Raw genomic sequence first — 20,361 nt, forward strand, 5'->3', positions numbered from 1 at the left:
ACAAGTAGTGATTCTACAGCATCTTACTATGCTGATGGACAGTGACTGTAATGGGGTTTGTGGGGGGGAACTTAGTGAAGGGGGGAGCCTAGTAAACATAATGTTCTTCATGTAATTGTAGAGTAATGATACCCACCCCCCAAAAAAATGGCACCCAAAAAATTGTTGCTGAAATTACCTGTGTGTGGGGAAGTTTTTGGAACAGTCATGTCTGCACCCCCTAAGACTGGGCTCTGGTGCAGACACTGGGGTCCTTGGTGGTATTTCATGCTATCCTAAGGGGAACACTTAAGGCTTAAACCCTGGAATAAGATGCAACCTCCCAGAATTTCCTTTAATCCTAACTGCAGCACTGAGTGGGAGGGAGGCCTTGGTCCCATTTTGCAGATGAGGAAAGCAGGTCCAGTGAGGTGAAGAGATGGAGTCTGGGCAGTGCCACGTCTCGCTTGTGGAGACCTCAGACACCTCAGGGCCTAAGACTTCTCTGCGAGTTGAGCCTGGACCAGAAGTGTCCTAAGGCCTCTCTGGGCCTGAGAATGGGCTTTTCAGACCCTGTGCTGTGCTGGTCCAGGGGCACAGTGAAAGAGTGGGGTCAGGGGCTGTGAGTGGCCAGGCTCCATCTGCCTCCAGCCTGGCTCTTTTCCTTAGAGAGTGAGCACCAAGGAAAACCAGAACATGCCCAGCACCATGCAAATGGGACAGAGCACAGAGACGCTGAGATGGACAGAAGGAGGGAGCAATGGCAGAGCAAGGGGAGGTGGGGGCAAGAGGGAGGAGGCAGGCAGCTTTGAAAGTGACCATCACATGGGTGGGAACTGGGTCCTGGAGTTGGAGGCCCACTCCCTGGACCAGTTCCTAGTGGTGTCCTTGAAAGGGGCCCATACCAGTCTCCTAGTTTTCTACCTCCTCCTGCCCCCAACAAACCCCCACACTGCTTGCTCAGCTCTCCAGCCCCACCATCACCTCCACATCCTGTGCCCCCCAGGCCAGGGCCAAGCCTGCCAAGGACCCTCCTCCTGCCCTTCTTGGGATCCTGCTCTGTTCAGCCTTGGAGGGTACCACAGCGGCCTCCTGGCCTTGAATCCAACTTTGGGCAATAGGTGGGCTCTTGAAGTCCTGGCTGTCTTATCGTGGGCATCTTGAGGGCTTGGGCTTCTTTGGCCCGCACTGGCAGGAATGTTCTCATCGCCCTTCTCTCCAACCTTCTGTTTTGTCTGGCTTCATGGGAGAAGGAAGCATGAGCAGGACCCCAGGCCAGGTGCCTGGAGAGGGAGGTACCCTGCTGGGGGTCTGGGGCATCTTTGGTTTTGCTCACTCCCCACAGAATCACACAGCCTGACTAGCTACGGGCACATGAGGTCAGGCCACATCTTCAGAGCTCTGTCTCTGCTCCCTGCAGTCCTTCATCTGTTTATACCAAACACAGTAGTAGGGGGTGGGTGCTATCTGTGTATAGTGACAACAGGGGCGAGTGTGCAGAAGGAAGCTGTTCCCCAGGCAGGCTGTATTTGTCCATAAACACAGTCCACCCCCTGCCCCAGGGCAGAGGAGAAGCAGGGAACTCAGCCCAAGGGAGCTCTCTCCTTCTCTGCCCTCAGAGGGAACATTATGGGCACACCCCCGCCCTCCCCACCGACAGGCTCTCCCTCCCACACCAATCCCAGAGTTGTTTCCACAGCAAGCTGGACTATGTTCTGTAAACTCCAGTCCCCTAGCAGGCAGCCCCAGTGAAAGGACAGGCGTCCTGCCGTCATTGCACCTGTGTATGCTGGGGGGGGGGGTGAGCTGGGGGGTAGGGGGAGACCAGTGGGGAGCAAAGGCCCTTTGTGGGTCCATGTGATGCTATGTGCCTGCTTGCCCTGTCCCCTGGTGCAGTCAGCCTCCTCCCATGGGGTCACATAAGGGGTCCGGGCCCATGGGTCTCCAGGACTCTACATGGCTTATGGACCTGAGGTCAGTCTTGAAGCCTGAGGGTGCCCCTCACCGTCTCTGGGCCTCTTGGGGAATGGTGGAAGGTGGCTGTCCATCCCTGTGGTTTGTTTTGCTGCACGACTATCTTCCCTTCAAGTTGATGATTGGTGGGGAACCCAGGAACACTATTTCTTGATTTTCCCCCAGCTTGGGCTACCTGATAGATCTCAAGTTTCCTAGAGCCCTGGGTACTCAGCCAATAAGAGGCCCTAGGCCTTGCCCCCCTTTTATGTGTATAAAAGCTAAGGCCCCAAGTGGATGGCCCAGTGGGTCCAGTTCAAGCCAGTGAGGAGCTTTCTGTGTGTGGCTGGCCCCACCCCCTTTCCAAGATGCTGTTTTGGCACAACCAGCCAGAGCACCTGTGGCCCAGTCCTGGGGAACTGTACCCTGGACCTCCAAACAGCTTGTTCAGGTAAGGGCCAGATCTCCTTTCCCTGGCCCCCAAGGGGAACCCTGTCCCAGGGAAGCAGCTGATATGGTGAGGGCATCTGTTTCAGGGATAGGCTTCCTGCTGTTGGGCTCCTTTAGGGGTGGGAAAGTGGTCAAATGCACCTGGAATCTAGTGTGTCTTGGGACATCTCAAAACACCCTGACCACTCACGCAGACACTATTTTGGGGCACTTACTTGGTTTCAGGCAAGCTCTGAAGTTGCAAACAAGTAATTGATGGCAGATATTTGTAGATGTTTGGTAGTATCTGAGATGTGCACCTGAAGGGAGGTCTCCCAGAGGCCAGAGGAGCTGAAAGGGGGTCCTTTAGGCCCTGGCTGCTGCTGGGGTGCCTGCTATAGGAAACTGCAGGCTGCCTGGATGAAGGATATAGCAGAAAGAGCCAAAGCCCCCTGGCGGGGGGTGGGGGTGCGGGCAGGGCAGGGCAGAAAGCCAGCAGTGCCGCCTTACCTGGCAGGGAGTCCCTGCCCTTGCCCTACCTGAAGCAGGAGGAGCTGCCCCACATCCCCAGTGCAGAGCCTCCTTGCTCCGCATTCCGGTACGTGCTCTGTGCAGCCACCTCGCCGGCTGTGAGGCAGCAGGAGGAGACCCTCACCTACCTGAACCAGGGTATGCAGACCTGGGGGAGAAAGGGCTTAGCTTAAGTGGGGTAGCAGCTCTGGGGGCTGGGCCTAGGGTGGCATGGGGGTGGCAGGCACTGTCTCTGCCCCTCAGAGAGGGGCTCACACATCCCCCTAATTTCTCCCAGGCCAGTCTTATGAAGTGCAGATGCTCTGCAACCTCAAGTTAGCAGATGCCACCCAGTGGGCCCGGCTGTTGAAGGTAAGTGCATCCCCTCCCAGAACTGGCAAAGGCCAGATATGACTGTCCCTCTGGGCCAGAAGCCAAAGTCATGGCTGTGATGTCATTGTTAAATAGAAGCCTCTTCAGTCTACCTTTTAATCTGACCTTCACAGCAGCTCAGTGGGAGCAGGAATTGTTGAGGAAACAGGCACAGAGAGGTTAAGTATTTTCTCAAGGACACAGAGTCAGTAAGTAGCAGAATCAGGATTTAGAAATACATTTACATAGCATTATTCACACGCATGATTCCTTCTCTCAAAAAAATTATTTAGCTCACATTCATTGCCAGAAACTGTTCTATGTGCGAGGGATTCAGCAGTAAAGAGAGAGATATAGTTCCCTTCCTCAGGGGGCTTGAATTCTACGGGGTGAGACAAAATTGTAACTACATAAATTATATGCAATTACAAATTGCAAATTGATAATTGCTGCAAAGAAAAGAAACAGAGTGATTAACAGTGGGAAGGGATTAACTTCCCCATTTTACAGATGAGGCAACTGAGGCTCGGGGTCTCTAGGTTACTTTCCCAGTTTCACAGCTTGTGAGTGGTGGTGGATGTCTGGCACAGATATAGTATTCTAAGTGCTTATGCCTCTTGGGGGTGGGGGGCAAGTAGAGGGGTGGAGAAGGTGGGGTGGTCGGCCTACCGCAGGTGTGGGTACTGGCTCCTAAGTGCCCAGGCACCCCCTGCCCTGCGAGCTCTTTCCTGCGCCCACAGAGTGTGGTGCGTGTGGTGTTCCATGATCGGCGCCTGCAGTACACGGAGCAGCAGCAGCTGGACGGGTGGCGGTGGAGCCGGCCAGGGGACCGCATCCTGGACATTGGTGAGTGGGGAGCAGCCAGGGACCTCTGGGGCTGCTTTCTGGCTTGGACGCCCTTGTGGATGGGGAGGGCTGAGCCCTGCTCCCTGCTTGCCACCCCATGTCTGCAGATGTGCCACTGTCCATAGGGGTGATAGAGCCCCAGGTGCTGCCCTCCCAGCTCAACACGGTGGAGTTTCACTGGGACCCAAGCAAGAGGACCTCCGTCTTCCTGCAGGTGAGTCTCAAGCTGGCACTGGGAGGAGGCTGGAGGTCTAGGGGGGGTCAGGGTGGGGGGCTGCGGCAGCCGCCTGGAGCAGGAAAGGAAGGTGAGTCTGGGTGAGGGTGAGGGGACGAGAATGACTCACTTCCAGAAAGCACCTTGAGAAAAGATGGATAAATGTTTTGAATCTCACCATAGGGAAGGACTTATTAAATGTTAAAGCAATGGAAGAAATTACAAAACTCAGGGCAGAACCTAGCTTGATAAAAATTATAAAAAATACATAGGCAAAGTTAAAAGGAGGCATCAAAAGGGAAAATTGTTGCCTCATGACATATTATGTGTTAATATATAGAAAGTTCCCATATATCAATAAGAAAAAATAGATGAAAGCTCACTAGAAAAATAGGCAAAGGATATAAATTTCTGTAAGAAGTACAAATTGCCAAAAAACATAGTTCAACCTCATAAACTGCTGATTAAAACTATATATATATCCCCTTATTATAGGTATATAAACCCTTGAATTTTATATATATATTTTGAATATTGAATATATTGAATTTATATATATATATAAAATATATAATATGGCCAAGTCTTTAAAAAAAACGATGATTGGGAAGGTTTGGGAAAATAAACACCCTCATATCCTAAGAATGCAAATACCATTCTGTAGGTAGGGTGTCATTTGGGCAAAATTTATTAAATTTAATGTTCATACTTTTACCCAATAGTACCATATCACAAAATTTAAACAATAGCAGTACTCAGTAAGTACACAAAGATACATTTACCAGCTCTTCATGGCAGCACTGTTTTTCATGTTAAAGGATTTTAAACAATCAAAATGCCCACTGGAAAAGGATTGACTTGTAAATAAGTTTTGGTACAGACTTACAGTGGAAATCATGTAGCCATTAAAATGATGCCTCTGAGAAATATTTAAATGACAAGAGAAACTGCTTTCCTATGAGATAAGCAGAGTACAAACTGGTATTTAAAAGTTCCATTTCTATTCTGTAAAAATAAGCATGTGTGTATACATGTTTTTTTTCTTGCCCAGAGAAATGATAGGAAGAAACAATGCTTGAATGTAAACATCTCTGACAGGTGGTATGGTTGGGAGGTGCCTGTATTCTTTAAACTTTTTCAGTGTTACTCAAATTTCCTATGTTGAACAGATTCCCCTTTATAATCAAGCCATGTTGTCAGAGGTTGCCTGTAAGCCCTTTTTTGGACGGCCCATCATGGTCTAATAAGCACCTGGACTAGGAGTCAGGCAGATGGAGCACTATTTCCATTCCACCACTTCCTAGCACATTGACCTTGCCCAGGTCTCATAATCTCTGTGAGCCTTTGTTTACCTATAAAGTTGTTACACTAACTATTCTTCTCAGGATTGTGGGAGGGCTGTTGAGGGCAGCAGGTGTGAACAGAGGGGAAGATCCTGCTGTCCTTGGAATCCTAGTGCTGGTCAGAACACAGAGGCTGCAGGCCATGGGAGGTGCAGGCCAGGAAGACTTCCTAGAGTAGACTGTTAGATTTAGCAAATAAAATATAGTTAAATTTGAATTATAGGTAAAGAGTTTTTTTTGTATAAATGTCTCATGCAATACTTGGGACATCCTTAAACTAAAAAATTGTTATTTATCTGAAATTCAAATTTAACTGGGCATTCTGTTTTGAAATGGGATGTTGTGGCTCAGATGTGAGCAGGAAGAGCTTTCCAGGTAGAAGATACTAGGGAGAACTAGCAGGTGTGCTGGGGGTCATGGTTAGGCTGGCTAGTGGGTCAGCTGGGTTCACTGATGGGTGGGAGAAAACAGCCATACACAAAAGCTGGACTTGACTCTGACGTCAGGGTCAGGAACTTTGCTTCTCATCCCACAACCATAGCCCCTGAAGGGTTTGAACATTGGAAAGAACCTAACAAACTTACATTTTAAGAAAAGACACTGGTTGGGGATGGCAAGTTGCTGTACAAGTGGCTGACGAGACTGGCAGGTCACAGGTTTTAGATGGAACCTCTTGCATGTGGGTGGGACCTGGAGCCACCTGGCTTTCTCTTTGCTTCTCCACCTCAGGTTCACTGCATCAGCACCGAGTTCACGCCTCGGAAAAAGGGTGGTGAGAAAGGTGTCCCCTTCCGCCTTCAGATCGACACTTTCAAGCTCAGTGACAAAGAGCTTCCACCTGAGCACCTGCATTCGGCTGGCTGTCTCATCAAGGTGTTCAAGGTGCAGAGACCCCTTTCCTCTCCCTATCAGGGCCACCTTGCTGGCTGTGTGAATTCTGGCCCTGCTCTGCTGCAGATCCACCTCTGGGTGGGTGGGGGGCTGGATCTCTTTCTTACAGCCCCTCCTGTAATGAGAGGGGGTCTGTGAGGTTTCCTTGTCACCCTCCTGTAGCCCAAAGGAGCTGACCGGAAGCTGAAAACTGACCGGGAGAAGATTGAGAAACAGCCCCTGCATGAGAGAGACAAGTATCAGACTGCCTGTGAGAGCACAGTCTTTGTGGAGGTGTGTGTTGGGGCGGCAGGGGTTTGGAGAAAAGATCCTCAGTGGACACATGGGGAAACTGAGGCCTCAAGGGCTGCCACTGCTCCAGGATCCTCACAGCACCCCCAGCGATTCCACCCGTTTCCTGCAAGGATGAACTGTGCTGTGTGTAGCTTGAGACTTCCAGGACCTGAGCCCTTCCAGCCTGTTTCTCCTGTGCCCCGCATGGCCCCACATCACTTCTGCTCCTTTAGCCTGGAGCAGCTCCTTTCTGCCAGCTCCTCCAGGAAGACTCCCCAGCTACCCCAGCCCCACCTGTAAGCTCCTTTACTTTTTTCCTTTGTGCAGGAACTTTGCTTGTCCGGGGCTCCTAGGACAGGGGCCAAATCTGGCCCAAGGCAGGCCCCTTGTCAGCTCTTAACAGACAGAGATTGGGGAGTGAACAGCCACCACTGCCCTGGAAATGTCCAGGCTGATCTTGCTGTTTGCCCACAGTGTTCACCATGGCCAGAGCTCAGTGCAGGGCCCCACCAGCCTCTCAGTCCTCTCACTCTGACGTCCCCACACTCCTGCAAGCTCCTGTCCCCAGAGAGGTGAGGTTCCTCTCAACCCTTGCCTCCTGGGGATACGCACATGACAGGGCACACTCTGCATGCCAGGGCAGGCCTGGGGAAGGCTGGCTGCACTGCTTTGCAGAGCCCCTGACCCTGCTCCCCGACAGGCTCTGCTCCTCACCACCATTCACCCTGGACACCTTGGGGGGCAGCCCAACTGAGGTGAGTCTTCCCTTTCCAATCCCCCAACCACTGTCCCAAAGACTCAGTGATTCGTTTCATTCTTCAGAATAGGGTGGCCCTGACCCCTGGTGGAAAGATGTGGTATGGTTACAGATTACAAAACTTCCCTGATAAGGGCTGGGCACTTCCCACCGGAAGGAGTCGCCACCCGTCTCAGACTTGGGGCCCCCAAAAGCAGGGACTGTGCTTCCCCTCCCCCTCGTCCTCAGGCTGCAGATCCATGGTGTTACCTGGACCTCCCGCTTTTTGTCTCAGGATCTGAACCCCGGAGCCTCAATCCTAGAGACTCAGCAGTGGTTGCACGGGCACCGGTTCTCGAGCTACTGCAGGATGCTGGCCAATTTCACTGGTGAGGCTGGGGTCTGGTGGGGACCAGACCTGTACGGAATCAGGGGCAGGACACGCAGGCAGGAAGCCTGACTGTCCTGGCTTGCTATGTGCCTTTCAACCACCTTTTATTTAGACCTAATTGTTGCCAGGCATGCTTGCTAGGCTCTCTTCTGTAATTATATACTACCCCTTGAGAACAGGGTTCAGAATGGTTGGATAACTTGCCCAAGGACACACAGCAAATGGCAGAGCTGGGATTCGAATCTGGGTCTGAATCCCATATCTGGATATACCAGAACTATTTGTAGACTAATGTTGGACTGTGTCCCTTGCTGCCCTTGATCCCAGGCCTTTTCCCCAAGTCTGGCTCTGTCTGACCCTGCAGGCACTGATCTGCTGAAGCTTACCCGCCAGGACCTCATCCAGATCTGCGGGGCTGCTGATGGGATCCGCCTTTTCAATACTCTTAGAGACAGGTGCTGGGCACTGCCAACCAGAGTTCCTTTCCCACTAGAGTGGCACTTAGCAACTCAATTAGCAGCCACGTTTCATGGAATGTTCAAGCCAGAAGGTACTTCAGAGACCACTTAGTCCCACTCCCTCTTTTTATAGAGGAAGAAACCTAGGCCCAATGACAGTGACCTGAGGTCAGAGCTCAGCTGGTAGGGCTGGGCTACAAAGTTAGACTCCTGGGACCTCTTTCTTCTGTGGCCATTCCATCTACAGCACTCAGCCTCTGGGGACAGAGATGGACTTTTCTCATCTTCTCTCCCCCCAGGATCTAGCCTTCATTAAATGCCTAAAAAATGCTTGGTGACCTGTTTCCTTGAGACCTGGGAGGTGGGGGTCTCTCCGAGGGATGGGGGTTTAAAATGAGAGCTGTTAGTTCAGTTACAAAGGACTGATATTTAAGACTGTTTTCCTGGCCCAGGCCCATCCGTCACCGGCTGACATTGTATGTGGCTCAGGAGGCCCCCAGGAAAGAGAATGAGGTTCCTAAGAACCCTGACTCAGGTGAGGTTCTGGCCTCTCTCTAGAAGACAAGAAATTCAGGTGTGGTTATACGAAACCTCTTCTGGCCTGGGGAGGTGGTGCTCCTCCATTCCCAGGACTCAGGATGCTCTCCCTGAAAATCCCGTCTTCCATGACCAGAGTAGTCCTCTCCTTTTAGGGTATCTCCCTGGGAATACTCCACTACCTAACCTCACCTGATTTTGTCATTCTATTCGTATGTGGGGTTAGAACACAGAACTTGATAATCTTGTTATTGTACTTGGGTTCCATCCATTCATATGTAGGCATCTCAGCTTCTCTAAACTGAGGGCTCCCCTCAGTTTGGCCTCCTCAAAGGTGAGGACCAAGTGGATTTATAAGTCTTTTCCCTTATTTACTCCTTTTCCCACTGCAGCCCCTCCCCCTGAGGCTTTCACCTTGCTCTCTCCTTTCCCCTGGTATCTGGGGCTCCTTCTGGGCACCCTCTCCCAAATTACCTCTGCCCGTGTTGCCCACACTCCCAGGCTTTTATCATGAGGTCTCTCTGGATGAGCTCAGTGCTGTTGAGCTGATGGAGAAACTGGCTGAGCTCTTGGCCCTCCCAGCCAATCAGATCCACCGCCTCTTCCACCAGGGTCCTGGGGGCATCCTCATTCTCCTCAGCGACCAGGTAAGTGGTTCCCTGCAAAGGCCTTGATACCTCTTCCACCTCAGGCTGTTTCCCTGTCCCTACCCTGGCTTATGCTGTTTGGCCCTAAGAATGGAATTGTCTCAGGGGCCCCTTTTTCCTTGCAGGTGGTTCGGAATCTTAAGGATGAATCATATTTTGTGGCTGTGGTGAAGAAAGGTAGGGGTTTTAGAGGGAAAGGAGTATGTCTGGCAGGCCCCAGAATGGGTAAGACTGTTTATAGTGTCTCCTAAATGAAAGTAAACGGTTCCTTGAGGGTATGTGGGGAGGGGCAAGGGACTGTGCTGTGTCCCACCAACTGGCAAACATCTGTTGAATGCCAGCTTTGTGTCAAAGGACAGAGATTCATATAGCTAAAAGACAGCTATTCATTGCTCTGGAAAAATGTGACTGAATAAATGCATTCTCCGATGGGAAAAAATGTCCCCGTTTTGTGTGTCATGGACTTTGTATTAGAGGGGAAGGTAGGGACCCTCTGTCTGGCCTACCCTCACCCAACAATCATAGAAGGCAGAAAGGCAGGTGCCTGCTGGACACCACCTGGGGCAGAGCACTTTTGACTCATCTGCTTGTGGCTCTGGTTGCTCAGATGCTACTGTTTCTCCCTCCTGCTGGGCTACAGTATGCAGGGAGGCTTCCTAAACAGGTGGACTCAGGGTGGGGTTGGAAGAATACCTGCGTCTGGCAGATGCGCCCAGGGGTGCTTGGTGGTTTGGGAGCAGTGCAGGTGGTGGCCAGGGGCCTGCCTCCTCCCCATGATGCTCTCTTTACTGTTTCCAGTGCAGAATCCAGACGGCTACTACCTAGTTCTGACCTAGACACAGGGGTGCCCCTGTTACAAGTGGTGGAGACTGGTGCCAGCCAGGTTCTCTGGGGCTGTGTTCACCAGCCTTGTTAAGATCCCTGGCTGCTTCATCAGGCTGCAGAAGAGCCACACCTCATGTGTCCTACTCCTGGAGAGGATACAAGCAGCCCCCAGGATCACATTTCTGCACAGCAGCAACAGTCGTTGAAACCTGGGGCACAGCCTCCCTGAGTTGAGCTGGCCAAGCCTGTAGGACAAAACACCTCACAATAGGATAAGGAGCTTTTGCCCCAAGGTGTCCTGCTGAATGAATTACCTTTTTGAAATTAATAAAAAGTAACTTAGAAAGGTGTATTTAATGTGTCGTTCAATGCTTGTTCAGTATTCTTGGTATTGTGGTCTGGGGAAATGTCCTCTGCTTTAACTAGAGACTAGGGCAAGGGATGGAGTCTGGGACAGGGGAATAAATAAAATGGCTATTTTTTTTTTCAATTAGTTTCAGCAAAAACTAATCACTGACACGTCCAACAGGCTATCCAACTATCAAATCATTGTGCTAAAAGCTTCAGTCCTAGAGATTTGGAAAATACTACAACTATACTTGAAACTTGAGGCTATGGGGCTTTTATTTAGAAATATAGATGAATTATTAATCTCTTAATTTTTGTTTTAAATCTTTCCAAGTTAAGGTCGTGATTTCCTATGCACATTTTTTCAAAGTTTAGATTAAATTTTGTATTTTACTTTGAGGTCTGTAATTCATCCAAAACTGACTTTTTTCTGTGTATCTTTTTTCCATATAGAAAACCAATTTTTATATTAAATGAAGTACTTTTAAAAAAGGTGATATTGGGCCATATCGTATTCTGCTTTTTTAAAATCCCCTTCCTTCAAAATTGTATTATGAAAAATCTCAAATACACTGAAAAGGGAAAACCTGTAAGCATGGAGTGGAAGACAGGCCAAGGTGCCCTCTTAAAAATATCTGCTTCATTCCTTATAGATCATTTACCTCAGTTTGCTAATCATCTTTGGTGAGTCTTAAACTAGATGGCTTCTGGCTAGGGAGGCTGTGTAGGAGGGTGGAAGGCTCTAACACCTGCCCAATTGATTAACAATGGTTGGGGGAAGGGGAAGTCTGCTTGCAATCTTCTGAAGTTCTAAAACCTCTAAAGTGCCTGCCTCCTCACCCAAGGCCAACTCAGTAGGGACAACTGAGCAGGCACCTGCTTGCATCGCTGAAAGGGACCCTTTAGCCCCAGACAACTAATCCAGACCAGGCTTTACCTTATGCAGAATGAGTGGATTTCAGGTGGGGCCTGTGAGTCCACAAGGCTCTCTGCAAGGGTGTTTCATAGAAGAACAGATTCCCCAAGATGCAAATTCAGGCTACGGGCTTGGCTCCACTGCTCACTCCACCAAAACAGGGACCCTATTGCATTGACTTCTGCATACTCAACCTAGGAGCCTCTGGAACAGACTAGATACTGAAATATTTGTTGAAAGGAATAAAAGCAGCTAACATGAGTATTAATTATGTGCCATTATTCTTTTAATCTTCATAGCTCTAAAGCAGGTAGTTATTCCCACTTTACAATACCAATGAAGAACTGAGAAGGGTTAACTGGCCAAGGTCATGTGGGTGGAATCAGGTAATCTGACTGCAGCTTGTTTATTTAACCATAGCACTACTCCAGTTGCACTCCGGGGCTGATTAAGGGCAATGTTCTGCAGGTAAGGGTCAGGTTGAATTTTTACTAATAAGACAAAGGCTTTTTAGAAACTGATTTATGTCTTCTGCTTTTCTTAGAGACAAGTGGAGTTCAGGGCATTTAATAATAAATAAATGAAAGGTATTAAAGGATATTAAGAAAAATAGAAGGATGTCAAGAAGCAGCCCCTTCATTGGCCTCAGGAACCTTTAGAGTTCCAGGGTTCAAGGAAATTAAGAATCACAGCTTCAAATCAGGCTATTTTCTGCAGCAAAATGAAAAGTCTTCACAGCTTATTTCCTTTAATTACATCATAAAACAAAATTAGAACATACAGGAAACAATAATAATTACATAACAATTTACTTTATATATTTATATATAAAAAACAAAAAAAATTTTTTTTTTTGTCCAAAGATTTTTAAAGCAAAAGAAACCCTCTACTGCCACCTTGGATTTTATTTATTTTAAATAACCCTCCCTCCCCACCATTCTCAAGCGCCAAGTGTTGGGTGGAAACACAGTCCTGTGGACAGCTAATGGAACCTGGTGTTAGGTCACCACGTAGGGAACTGTGTTGGCCCCAGGGACTGGCTAAGCATAGGCGCAAGCCTGGTGGAGAAACAAGCAGCAGCTCCTGCATGCCAAAGCACTCCAGGGAAGGCCAGATGGCTGGAGAAGGCTTAGGGCCAGAGAGTGATGTTTGCGATCAGACCCTGCCAACCAACCACCCTCTGCATTTTACCCCCTCAGGGCATGGAGTGGGGTGGGTGGGTGTGGTGCAGGGATTAAACAGCCTTGTTTGAAGATAAAAATTTATCCCACAGCACCATTTACCGTCCATCTCTGTCCCCAGAGTCTGACAGGCAGGGGTGGCCCTCACAGTTCTCTGAGCTCTGCACAGGCCGTATTTCTCAGGTCTGTGCTCTCAGGGTCACTGGAAAGTGAGCAAAGGTGAGGACAGCAGTTGGGAAATGCCCCAGGCAGTTTACTGGGAAACAATTCCTGGGAGGAAAAAGGAGGCGGCCAGAGTGGGAGGCATCTGAAGGTTGTCTTTAAACAGAAATGGAGAAAGGCAAAATTAAGGCCTCTCTCTTTCTACAGTAACCCTTTGGACTGAGTAGTGACAGACCCTCAGGGGCCAGCTACAAGAGCTGCAGCATGGTAAGAAAAAACACAAGTACTTCTGATGAGCCCCATCCCATGGTCTTGTGTGTTAGAGGTTAGTGTGTAATTTGTGGGTAGTGTGAAGGAGAAGAAATCTCAAGCTCACCTCTTCCTGCACTTACTAGAAATTAACAGTCGTCAGAGAAGCACAGATGAGAAACTATTCTACAGGGTGGGAAAAAACTAATGTAAACCCAGAAAAGTAGCAGCAAAGGTTTCACTTATTACATACAGATCTATTATATAGCACTAGGAAAGAAAATCGTTCAAGTCTTTAGAGGGAAATAGGTAAATTAACCAAACCATGCCAGTTAGAAACTCCTTTTCAAGTTAGGATTTTCTAAGACTACGTTCTCATTCTCTAGTGCCATAAAAAAAGGAAAAGAAAAGAAAAACCAAACAGAACAATAACTTCAGGGGCAGAGAAGGGTTAGGCTAAGGTAAGAAACACATGCGTGTGTGTGAGCAGCAGTGGGGTTCAGATTTGAATCAGTACGTAGTACAATGACAAGCGAAACTTAGTGGGGCAGTTTTCTTCTTCCACTTTAATAAAAAAGACATTACTTCAAAGATTCTCCTGTGTTCTTCGGGTGTGGTAGAGGAAAAAAGGTATGTGTCTGGACACCTCTCTTCTCCCATCTCTTCTTTGGGTAGGGATTCTCTCATTTACTGCCTACCTGCGCTTGCCCCGCGGAGAACCGTGGTCAGAAGCTGCTGGGATACATTGGTGGTTCTTTCCATGGTGCGGATCCCCATCTGACGACTCTGGTTGTGTGTGTGAAAGTAGAAGCCTTCCTTGCCAGTAAGAGGGGCATAGAATTCATTGGATGGAGAGGAAAGTAAATCTACTCACATGTGATACAGCTGTTTCTACATATTCAGGACAGATGCAAGTACCCAAAGCAAAGTACTTCAGAACTGATTCTTTTCTCTACTTTGAATCTCGTTTACTATTTTCCCACCCCAATTCTTCAAAACAAGACGCTGAAAAACAGAGATAGGTCCAACTGATACAGTTTTGGTTGCTCATGATTATATTTCCTAAAAGGGAGGTCAACCACCCTGGCTGAGGAAGCACTGAGCATCAACACCTGTGTATCAAACTCTTCCCAGGCTTACTCAGAACACATGAGGCAGAGATGCAAGAAGTACATTATGGAGTTTCTCTTAACGTCCCCCATGTAAGCTTGTCCAAAAACTTCCTGCTAGAAATTAAGTGTAACACTCCTGGGCTCCAAAGATTCACTCAGATGCAGCTGAGAGGTTTTTACTGACTTCCCTAAGGATCAAAAGCTTCAGAGATGCAGAAATGATGTTCCTAAGAATAAAAATGGACAAAATAGGTAGACTTGCCTTGAGAGTGAGAGCTGCAGAAGCACTTCATGCACTTGCCTCAAATGGTAGTTTCTGGCAGGCAGTTAAGTTTGTCCCAAGCGAGAGCGCAAGGTTAGAGCGGCAGGTTCTTTGCTGGAGAATCAAGATGTTAGGTTAGGGCATCTGGATATAGCAAAGACAGCCACATTTTATTCCCAAATTATCTGGGTTAATTATACCCTATTGACATGGTCTTATACAAGCTCTCTGTATCATCCATTACAATTAAAATTTATGATAGAAATAAACGTGAGGAGGGGCTGAATTCTGTACGCTTTTATGATTCTTCCATCCCAAATCACTACAGGGGTGGGAGTGGGGGCGGCGGATTCTGCCCCAAGACATCCTGCCGAACAACCAAAATCTCTTCTTGAACAAGACTCAGCTAATTCACATTGCCTGGGTTTGAGATGGTTAAAGATCCTAGAAATAGTGGGCTAACAGAAAAGGAAATCTTTTAATAAAATGTTCCGGAGGCTCAGAGCATACCACTGAAGGAGTCTGTCAGCCAGGATGCACAATAGGGAGAGAAAACTTCACCTTAAATCATGCACACAGAAGGGAAAGGGCGGAAGAGACCAATTTCCTTTAAAGCTCCTCTCTTACTGGTGCTGTCATGAGCAGTCTAAATAATAAACATTAAATGGCCAAGGGCCGACCATGATCTCAAGTATTCCTTCTCTCCAAACAACACCATCACCTAAGGATATCATGCCCAAACAGGCAGGCGAGAAACCATTCTCTTCCTTCCAGTGACTCTCTCACACTTCCAACAACCTCAAACCAAGATGGGTTACAACACATACTTGGTTTAGGACCCCCAGGGCATCCGCAGCCTATTGTATTAGTAACAATGCATTTTACAAGGCAATTAGAAGAAATGAAAGAACTTGACTGCTGTAGCTTTATACTATATTGAACTGTTCAAAGAGTTTGGAGCCCAAAATAAAGCAGCAAGAAAATATCAGCTTTCCCTCTTAAATGTGTGATATGAGGAATATATGAAATTTGTGACTTATATGTCTGTTAGATCAACGTAATAGGTTTGGAAATTTATAAAAGCCATTTAAAGGAGTACTTTTACATCCACTAAAGATTTTAATAGGAGAAAACATTTTTTACATAAAGCACAATGTGCTTTCATATTCCTAATAATGGAATAAAGGATGAAGCCAGATCCCCCTACTCCTCGCTTTATATTCAACACTTCCATTTCAAACTCAGCACGCAAACACCAAAGACAGTATACTAAGTGAAAAATGGCCTGGCGCCCAGTTACTGAATTCAAGGCTGCCCAGGAGAGTTTGCCAAAATCAGGACAACCACCCAAAGAGGAAGCTAGACAGGAAGCATTTGAGAATAAATCAGCAGCATCATGGGGGTGAGGTGAAGGCTTTAAATACAGAGGGCAAGAATTAGTGTAGGAAGGAAATGGAGAAGCCAATGCAAAAAAAACCCCCCCAATGCTAGAATCACCTTCATGGGGATGATGAAGAGGCTGTAAACGATACTAAAGACACTGATGTATCACAAATGATGCTGGAAAATGTTGGGAAAAGGCTGCTTGAAAAAGAAGTGATCTAGATGTTTAAATAACTTTCTCTAAAGCCATAGCAATAATTCCTCCTGACTACAAGTGTATGGCAATCGCTTTGAAGGTACCTTCTTATTTATCCCAAATCTCTTGTCTGTTCAATACTTATTTTCTCATTAAACAAGGCATACTGTTGGAGGCGCTCCGAGCCAGACAAGTAAGCTTTTCCTAGGAGTTTTCTTACACTAATGAAGGCTTGTTGAATTTTCAAGTGTCCCTGATGCTGAGACAGGAAGCATTTCCACCAGACCAAAACTTACCATGTTCTGGGGTCTCAAAGTCCTGGTACATTTCATCAGCTGGTATAGGCTGCAGATTGGCATAAAAACTGTATTTTCATCCAAGCTTGACAGGCCTGAAGTTTTCTTGATAAAGAAACAAGGCTCCTCCATGGCCACATACAAGCTAGTGCTGCACATGCCAGGGACTTTCTCTTACTTAACAGTTCTTGGCCTGACAGGCAGAGGTTGCCTGGGAAAGCCCACATGGACCTGCACATGGTTATGTATACTCTTTGACTAGAGAAACAGCATTTTCAAGATGTTCAGGTAGTGGTGAATAGGGTCTTTTAAACTTGGGTATTTTTTTAAGTAAAGAAGTACCTTAACAGCCGTAATTATTGGGCAATTTAAATCTATACTCACTAATCAATCAGGTTTTGATAATCAATTTGTTTGGACATTATGAAAAAAAGAAAGCTTACGCATTAGGGCAGATGGCTCCTAAATATTTCTCTTTTTAGTTTTGTTTGAATGAGTGACCTGGGGATAGGAATATTACCAGCCACATTTGGAAATGTGTGCACATGTGTGTATATTTGTATGTGTGGGGTATAGCCAGGAGAGTTTCAATTTTAAAAGTATGTCTTTTATATGGTAATTTGAGAAGAGCATAGGGGAAGGGGGAATGAAAAACACAATAATTCGAACTTTTAAAAAGGCATAATAAAATAGGATTTAAAATAAATTTAACATGCTAAATAATGGTGGGTAGTACAGATTCTAAGACCCTTTCATTTGATTGTGGAGAAATAAATCACATTTTATTCTTGTATAAGGCTGGTAGAACCTGCAGCATTGAAACAAGCCTTTTAACAGCCTGGATCATTCAGAAGATCATCTAAGATAGTGGTGGACAGCAATTTATGTCCTAAAACACCAAAGGAAAGCAAGGTCATCCTATAAAAAATCATACAAGGTTTAAAAATCTACTTCTTATACTTTAGAAACTCAGTTTATTTCCCTCATCCTCCATGACTGCCTTTTTGTGGTTGAGGGAGCAGGGCGTGGGGAAGGAAAACTGCTTGACTTTGAGCATTGGGTCACAGCATACCCTGCCCTCAGCTCTGGTGACCAGGTTGGGCAGACCCCCATTCCCTCTCAGTGTTCTCTTTCTGTTGCCCTAATGCCTTCACCTCTCTACCCTTGCATTTCATTCATGGGAATTCTGGAGCACAAGAGAAATAAGACTGACAGGACTGAAAGGGCTCTGGCTCTCTGAGGCTCCAATATTAGATGTGATCCCATCTGTGCTGACATACAAATGGCCAGCGTTACAGGATCATTCTTGTATCTCTGATTGGCTGAAATGGGGGAAAAAAGAGAAACAGTTTGGCTAGACCGCATAGCTTCTCTAGCAGCTCTCCTGTTGAAGCAAAACCACCTCACAGAAACAATTCAGAGGTGCTGCTGGTCACACCTGATCTCAGTGAATGTCTGAGTTTGGGTGGTGGGGGCTTTCAGGCTCAGTTCTGGGAGCTGCTATTCCATTCTTCACTAATAATGCATTTATCTCTCTTCATTAAGTTAGTGAAGTTTGATGGAAGGAAAAATGTGCAGGGAGAATATTGGGCATATCATGCATATGATCATATGTCACAAGATAAAACAGAAACCAAAAGGCAAAGTTTGTTTTCATCAAAACAGTTTTTGCTTAATTTCTTCTCATAACTTTTCTTGCTTCTGTTGTATTTTTCCTTCAGACTGGCAAAGATTCAGGCAGGGTCCCCTAATGGTAGAACTTAGAATTAAAAAAATATTTATTGATAATGTCTCTTTTTTAAGTGTTTGGTTACCCCAACTAATCATCCAAAATGCAAACTGTAAGCACAACAGCAGCAAAAGAGTAACAACTGAGTGTGAGTGAGCAGACTGTGAACAGGTGGCAGACGGGGCAGGAGTGCGGGAGGCGCAACAGTGAACACAGGACAGGTGCACAATACAGAGAGTGACAATTTGAGTTAGTAATTGCATTTGGGCCACAGTGATTTCACTGCAACCATTTAAGAAACCTCTGGGCCAAATACTAAAACACAGGAGGAATGGACGAGCCTTCTTTGTGGGCATACTCAGCATGTTGGCATGGGAACAAGGAAGCACAGAAGCTCTGTAGTCATCTCACAGTGGATGGCTACCATTCATAGGATGCAAAGTAATTTTCTTTCTGGTCCCTACATACAACATATATTGTTTTTCTATGCTTTCCTTGCCCCTGGAGGACTGCATGTTCCAAAATCGCCAAAGAAACCCCTAACAAAATGAAGAAACCGTAGTAGCAGTTAACACTGGGTTTGCTGGAATGCCCCATTCCCTCTGCCTTGCCTGTGATCTTCTTCTGGGCATGTCCAACAGGAATGGTTAAGTTTTACCAATCCACTCGATAAAGCTGGCAAGGACTTCAGTCCCCTGGTCACAGAGCTAGAGTGGTGGGGTGAGGGTGGTATGCACATGTTATGTGTGGCTTTGGGAATCTGGACGCTGCCCTCACTTTGTAACCCTTGCCCAGAATACTGGGGTCGCTTCCACTGGAGACTCCACGGTAACTCTAGAAGTGTCATTAAATACTCAGTTCACCAAGGCTGACCACCTCCATTGTCATAGGATGATGCAGCATCTGCAGAAGCGCTGTCTGCTGCCCCCTACTGATGGGGGTGGAGTGACAGGTGCGAAGTAGGCGTGGACTTTAATATTGGGTAAATGGGTCTGAAACAAGACAGAAACATCATACTAAGAGAGAGGGCTTAAAAAGAAAAAGCAACGTTGCTTTTCAGGAAAAACACTGAGGAAATGAGTGGACATGAAAGCAGGGCAGGGGCTGAACACTGGTCTGGATGTTGAGTCCTGGGTTCTCGTTTGTACTATCCCAAGTTACTCTAAATGGGCAAATCAGCTCACGTAATTTTACGACCTGCAAATAAACTGGGGAAAAACTATACTAATCTCTTCATCTCGTCTCAAGGGGATTCCTACTTGGATTCCCATAGTTGCAAGAAAACTATATAAACTTATAATAGTAATTTTTTCCAAGTCATTGTGGACAATGTTTTTTCTGATACTTAAAAAAACCTCATTATCCTCTTTTAACATGTTTCTAGTTTTTACTGTATAAGTAGCTTCTGAATTCCTACTATGTTCAAGGCACTGTGCTAGCTAAGTAAGAGGGGTACAAAGATGGTCAAATGGAGATCCTGCTCTTAGGGAACTTATAATCCAGACATACACAGAAGTAGCTAAACTGAAGTGGAAAAGTGCTAAGTTACTAGAAGAACAGATAAAGACTCTTGAGGACTCAAAGTTGGAAGACATTCCTGCCAGTCAGGCAGGTCCAGGAATGCTAGTGTGGGAAGAAGAGGCTCTGGTTGACCTGTGGCTCTTCTCTTTTGGTGTGAAAGGAATATGGTTGCAAGGCCTCCCCATAGCAGTTACGCTCGCAGTCCTCTAGGTCCAAAGGGAGAGGAGGGACTGAGGTCCACTGGAACTCAGGATGAGGTTTGGTACTCCTTTACTTGCTCAAATGCCATATGGCCAACATGCATTTTTTTTAAGAGGTTGGTTGTAAGGGCCTAATTAAGCACAGTGCCTTTCCCATAGTAGGTGTGAAATAGATGTTGCAATAAATGTCTGTTGAACTGAATAATCTAACATATAGATTCATCCAGCTTTTTTATAACCTCCTTACTGACAATCTCTCAGTCATTTGGTATGCATGGGTCTCTCTACTGTGGAGGATGGGGCAAAAAGAAAAGGTAAAAAACTTTTGACCCGTTCCATTTGTTGTCTTAAAAAATAAGAGCTCCTGCACAAGGGTATGATGTGAAAGGAGATACAAATTAA

The 20,361-nt window shown here is 46.8% G+C and overlaps 2 protein-coding genes across 13 annotated transcripts in view; one reads left to right on the top strand and one right to left on the bottom strand.

Moving 5' to 3' along the window:
- The first annotated feature begins 2,245 nt into the window (after window positions 1-2,245).
- On the top strand, window positions 2,246-10,754 carry LOC108383691 (transcription factor CP2-like protein 1). Of its 7 annotated transcripts, none has more exons than XM_036990909.2 (15): window positions 2,246-2,383; window positions 2,907-3,030; window positions 3,170-3,243; window positions 3,984-4,089; window positions 4,197-4,303; window positions 6,376-6,528; window positions 6,700-6,810; window positions 7,285-7,382; window positions 7,511-7,565; window positions 7,842-7,935; window positions 8,302-8,392; window positions 8,848-8,930; window positions 9,434-9,579; window positions 9,705-9,756; window positions 10,378-10,754. In XM_036990909.2, exons 3-15 carry the CDS (start codon window positions 3,190-3,192, stop codon window positions 10,413-10,415), a joined length of 1,188 nt encoding a protein of 395 aa, XP_036846804.1. In that variant the 5' UTR covers window positions 2,246-2,383; window positions 2,907-3,030; window positions 3,170-3,189; the 3' UTR covers window positions 10,416-10,754. The 7 variants fall into 7 exon arrangements, 6 of the variants coding, with proteins under 6 accessions (XP_036846804.1, XP_036846805.1, XP_017495777.2 ...); XM_036990910.2 differs by having other exon boundaries at window positions 2,247-2,383; window positions 2,910-3,030; XM_017640288.3 differs by having other exon boundaries at window positions 2,248-2,383; window positions 2,879-3,030.
- A 1,645-nt stretch (window positions 10,755-12,399) lies between these two features.
- FBXL20 (F-box and leucine rich repeat protein 20) overlaps window positions 12,400-20,361 on the bottom strand; it is a 142,669-nt gene continuing 134,707 nt past the window's right edge. For 4 of the 6 annotated variants that reach the window (XM_073235545.1, XM_073235546.1, XM_073235548.1 and 1 more), the window contains one exon: window positions 12,400-19,230. In XM_073235545.1, coding sequence (XP_073091646.1) covers window positions 19,123-19,230 — 108 coding nt within the window. In that variant the 3' untranslated portion in view covers window positions 12,400-19,122. The remainder of the gene's footprint in view (window positions 19,231-20,361) is intronic. The other 2 variants (XM_073235549.1, XM_073235550.1) reach the window with 2 other exon arrangements.

The sequence above is a fragment of the Manis javanica genome, chromosome 4 (assembly GCF_040802235.1).
Source record: "Manis javanica isolate MJ-LG chromosome 4, MJ_LKY, whole genome shotgun sequence".
In the NCBI taxonomy this organism is placed as follows: Eukaryota; Metazoa; Chordata; class Mammalia; order Pholidota; family Manidae; genus Manis; species Manis javanica.

What these genes read in the sequence shown, in the direction of transcription:
- LOC108383691 (XM_017640288.3), top strand. Translation starts at nt 2,301, where the DNA reads ATGCTGTTTTGGCACAACCAGCCAGAGCACCTGTGGCCCAGTCCTGGG. An exon ending in CCTCACCTACCTGAACCAGG is followed by an intron (nt 3,031 to 3,169) that starts GTATGCAGACCT and finishes AATTTCTCCCAG; the next exon opens with GCCAGTCTTATGAAGTGCAG. An exon ending in AAGCTCCTGTCCCCAGAGAG is followed by an intron (nt 7,383 to 7,510) that starts GTGAGGTTCCTC and finishes GCTCCCCGACAG; the next exon opens with GCTCTGCTCCTCACCACCAT.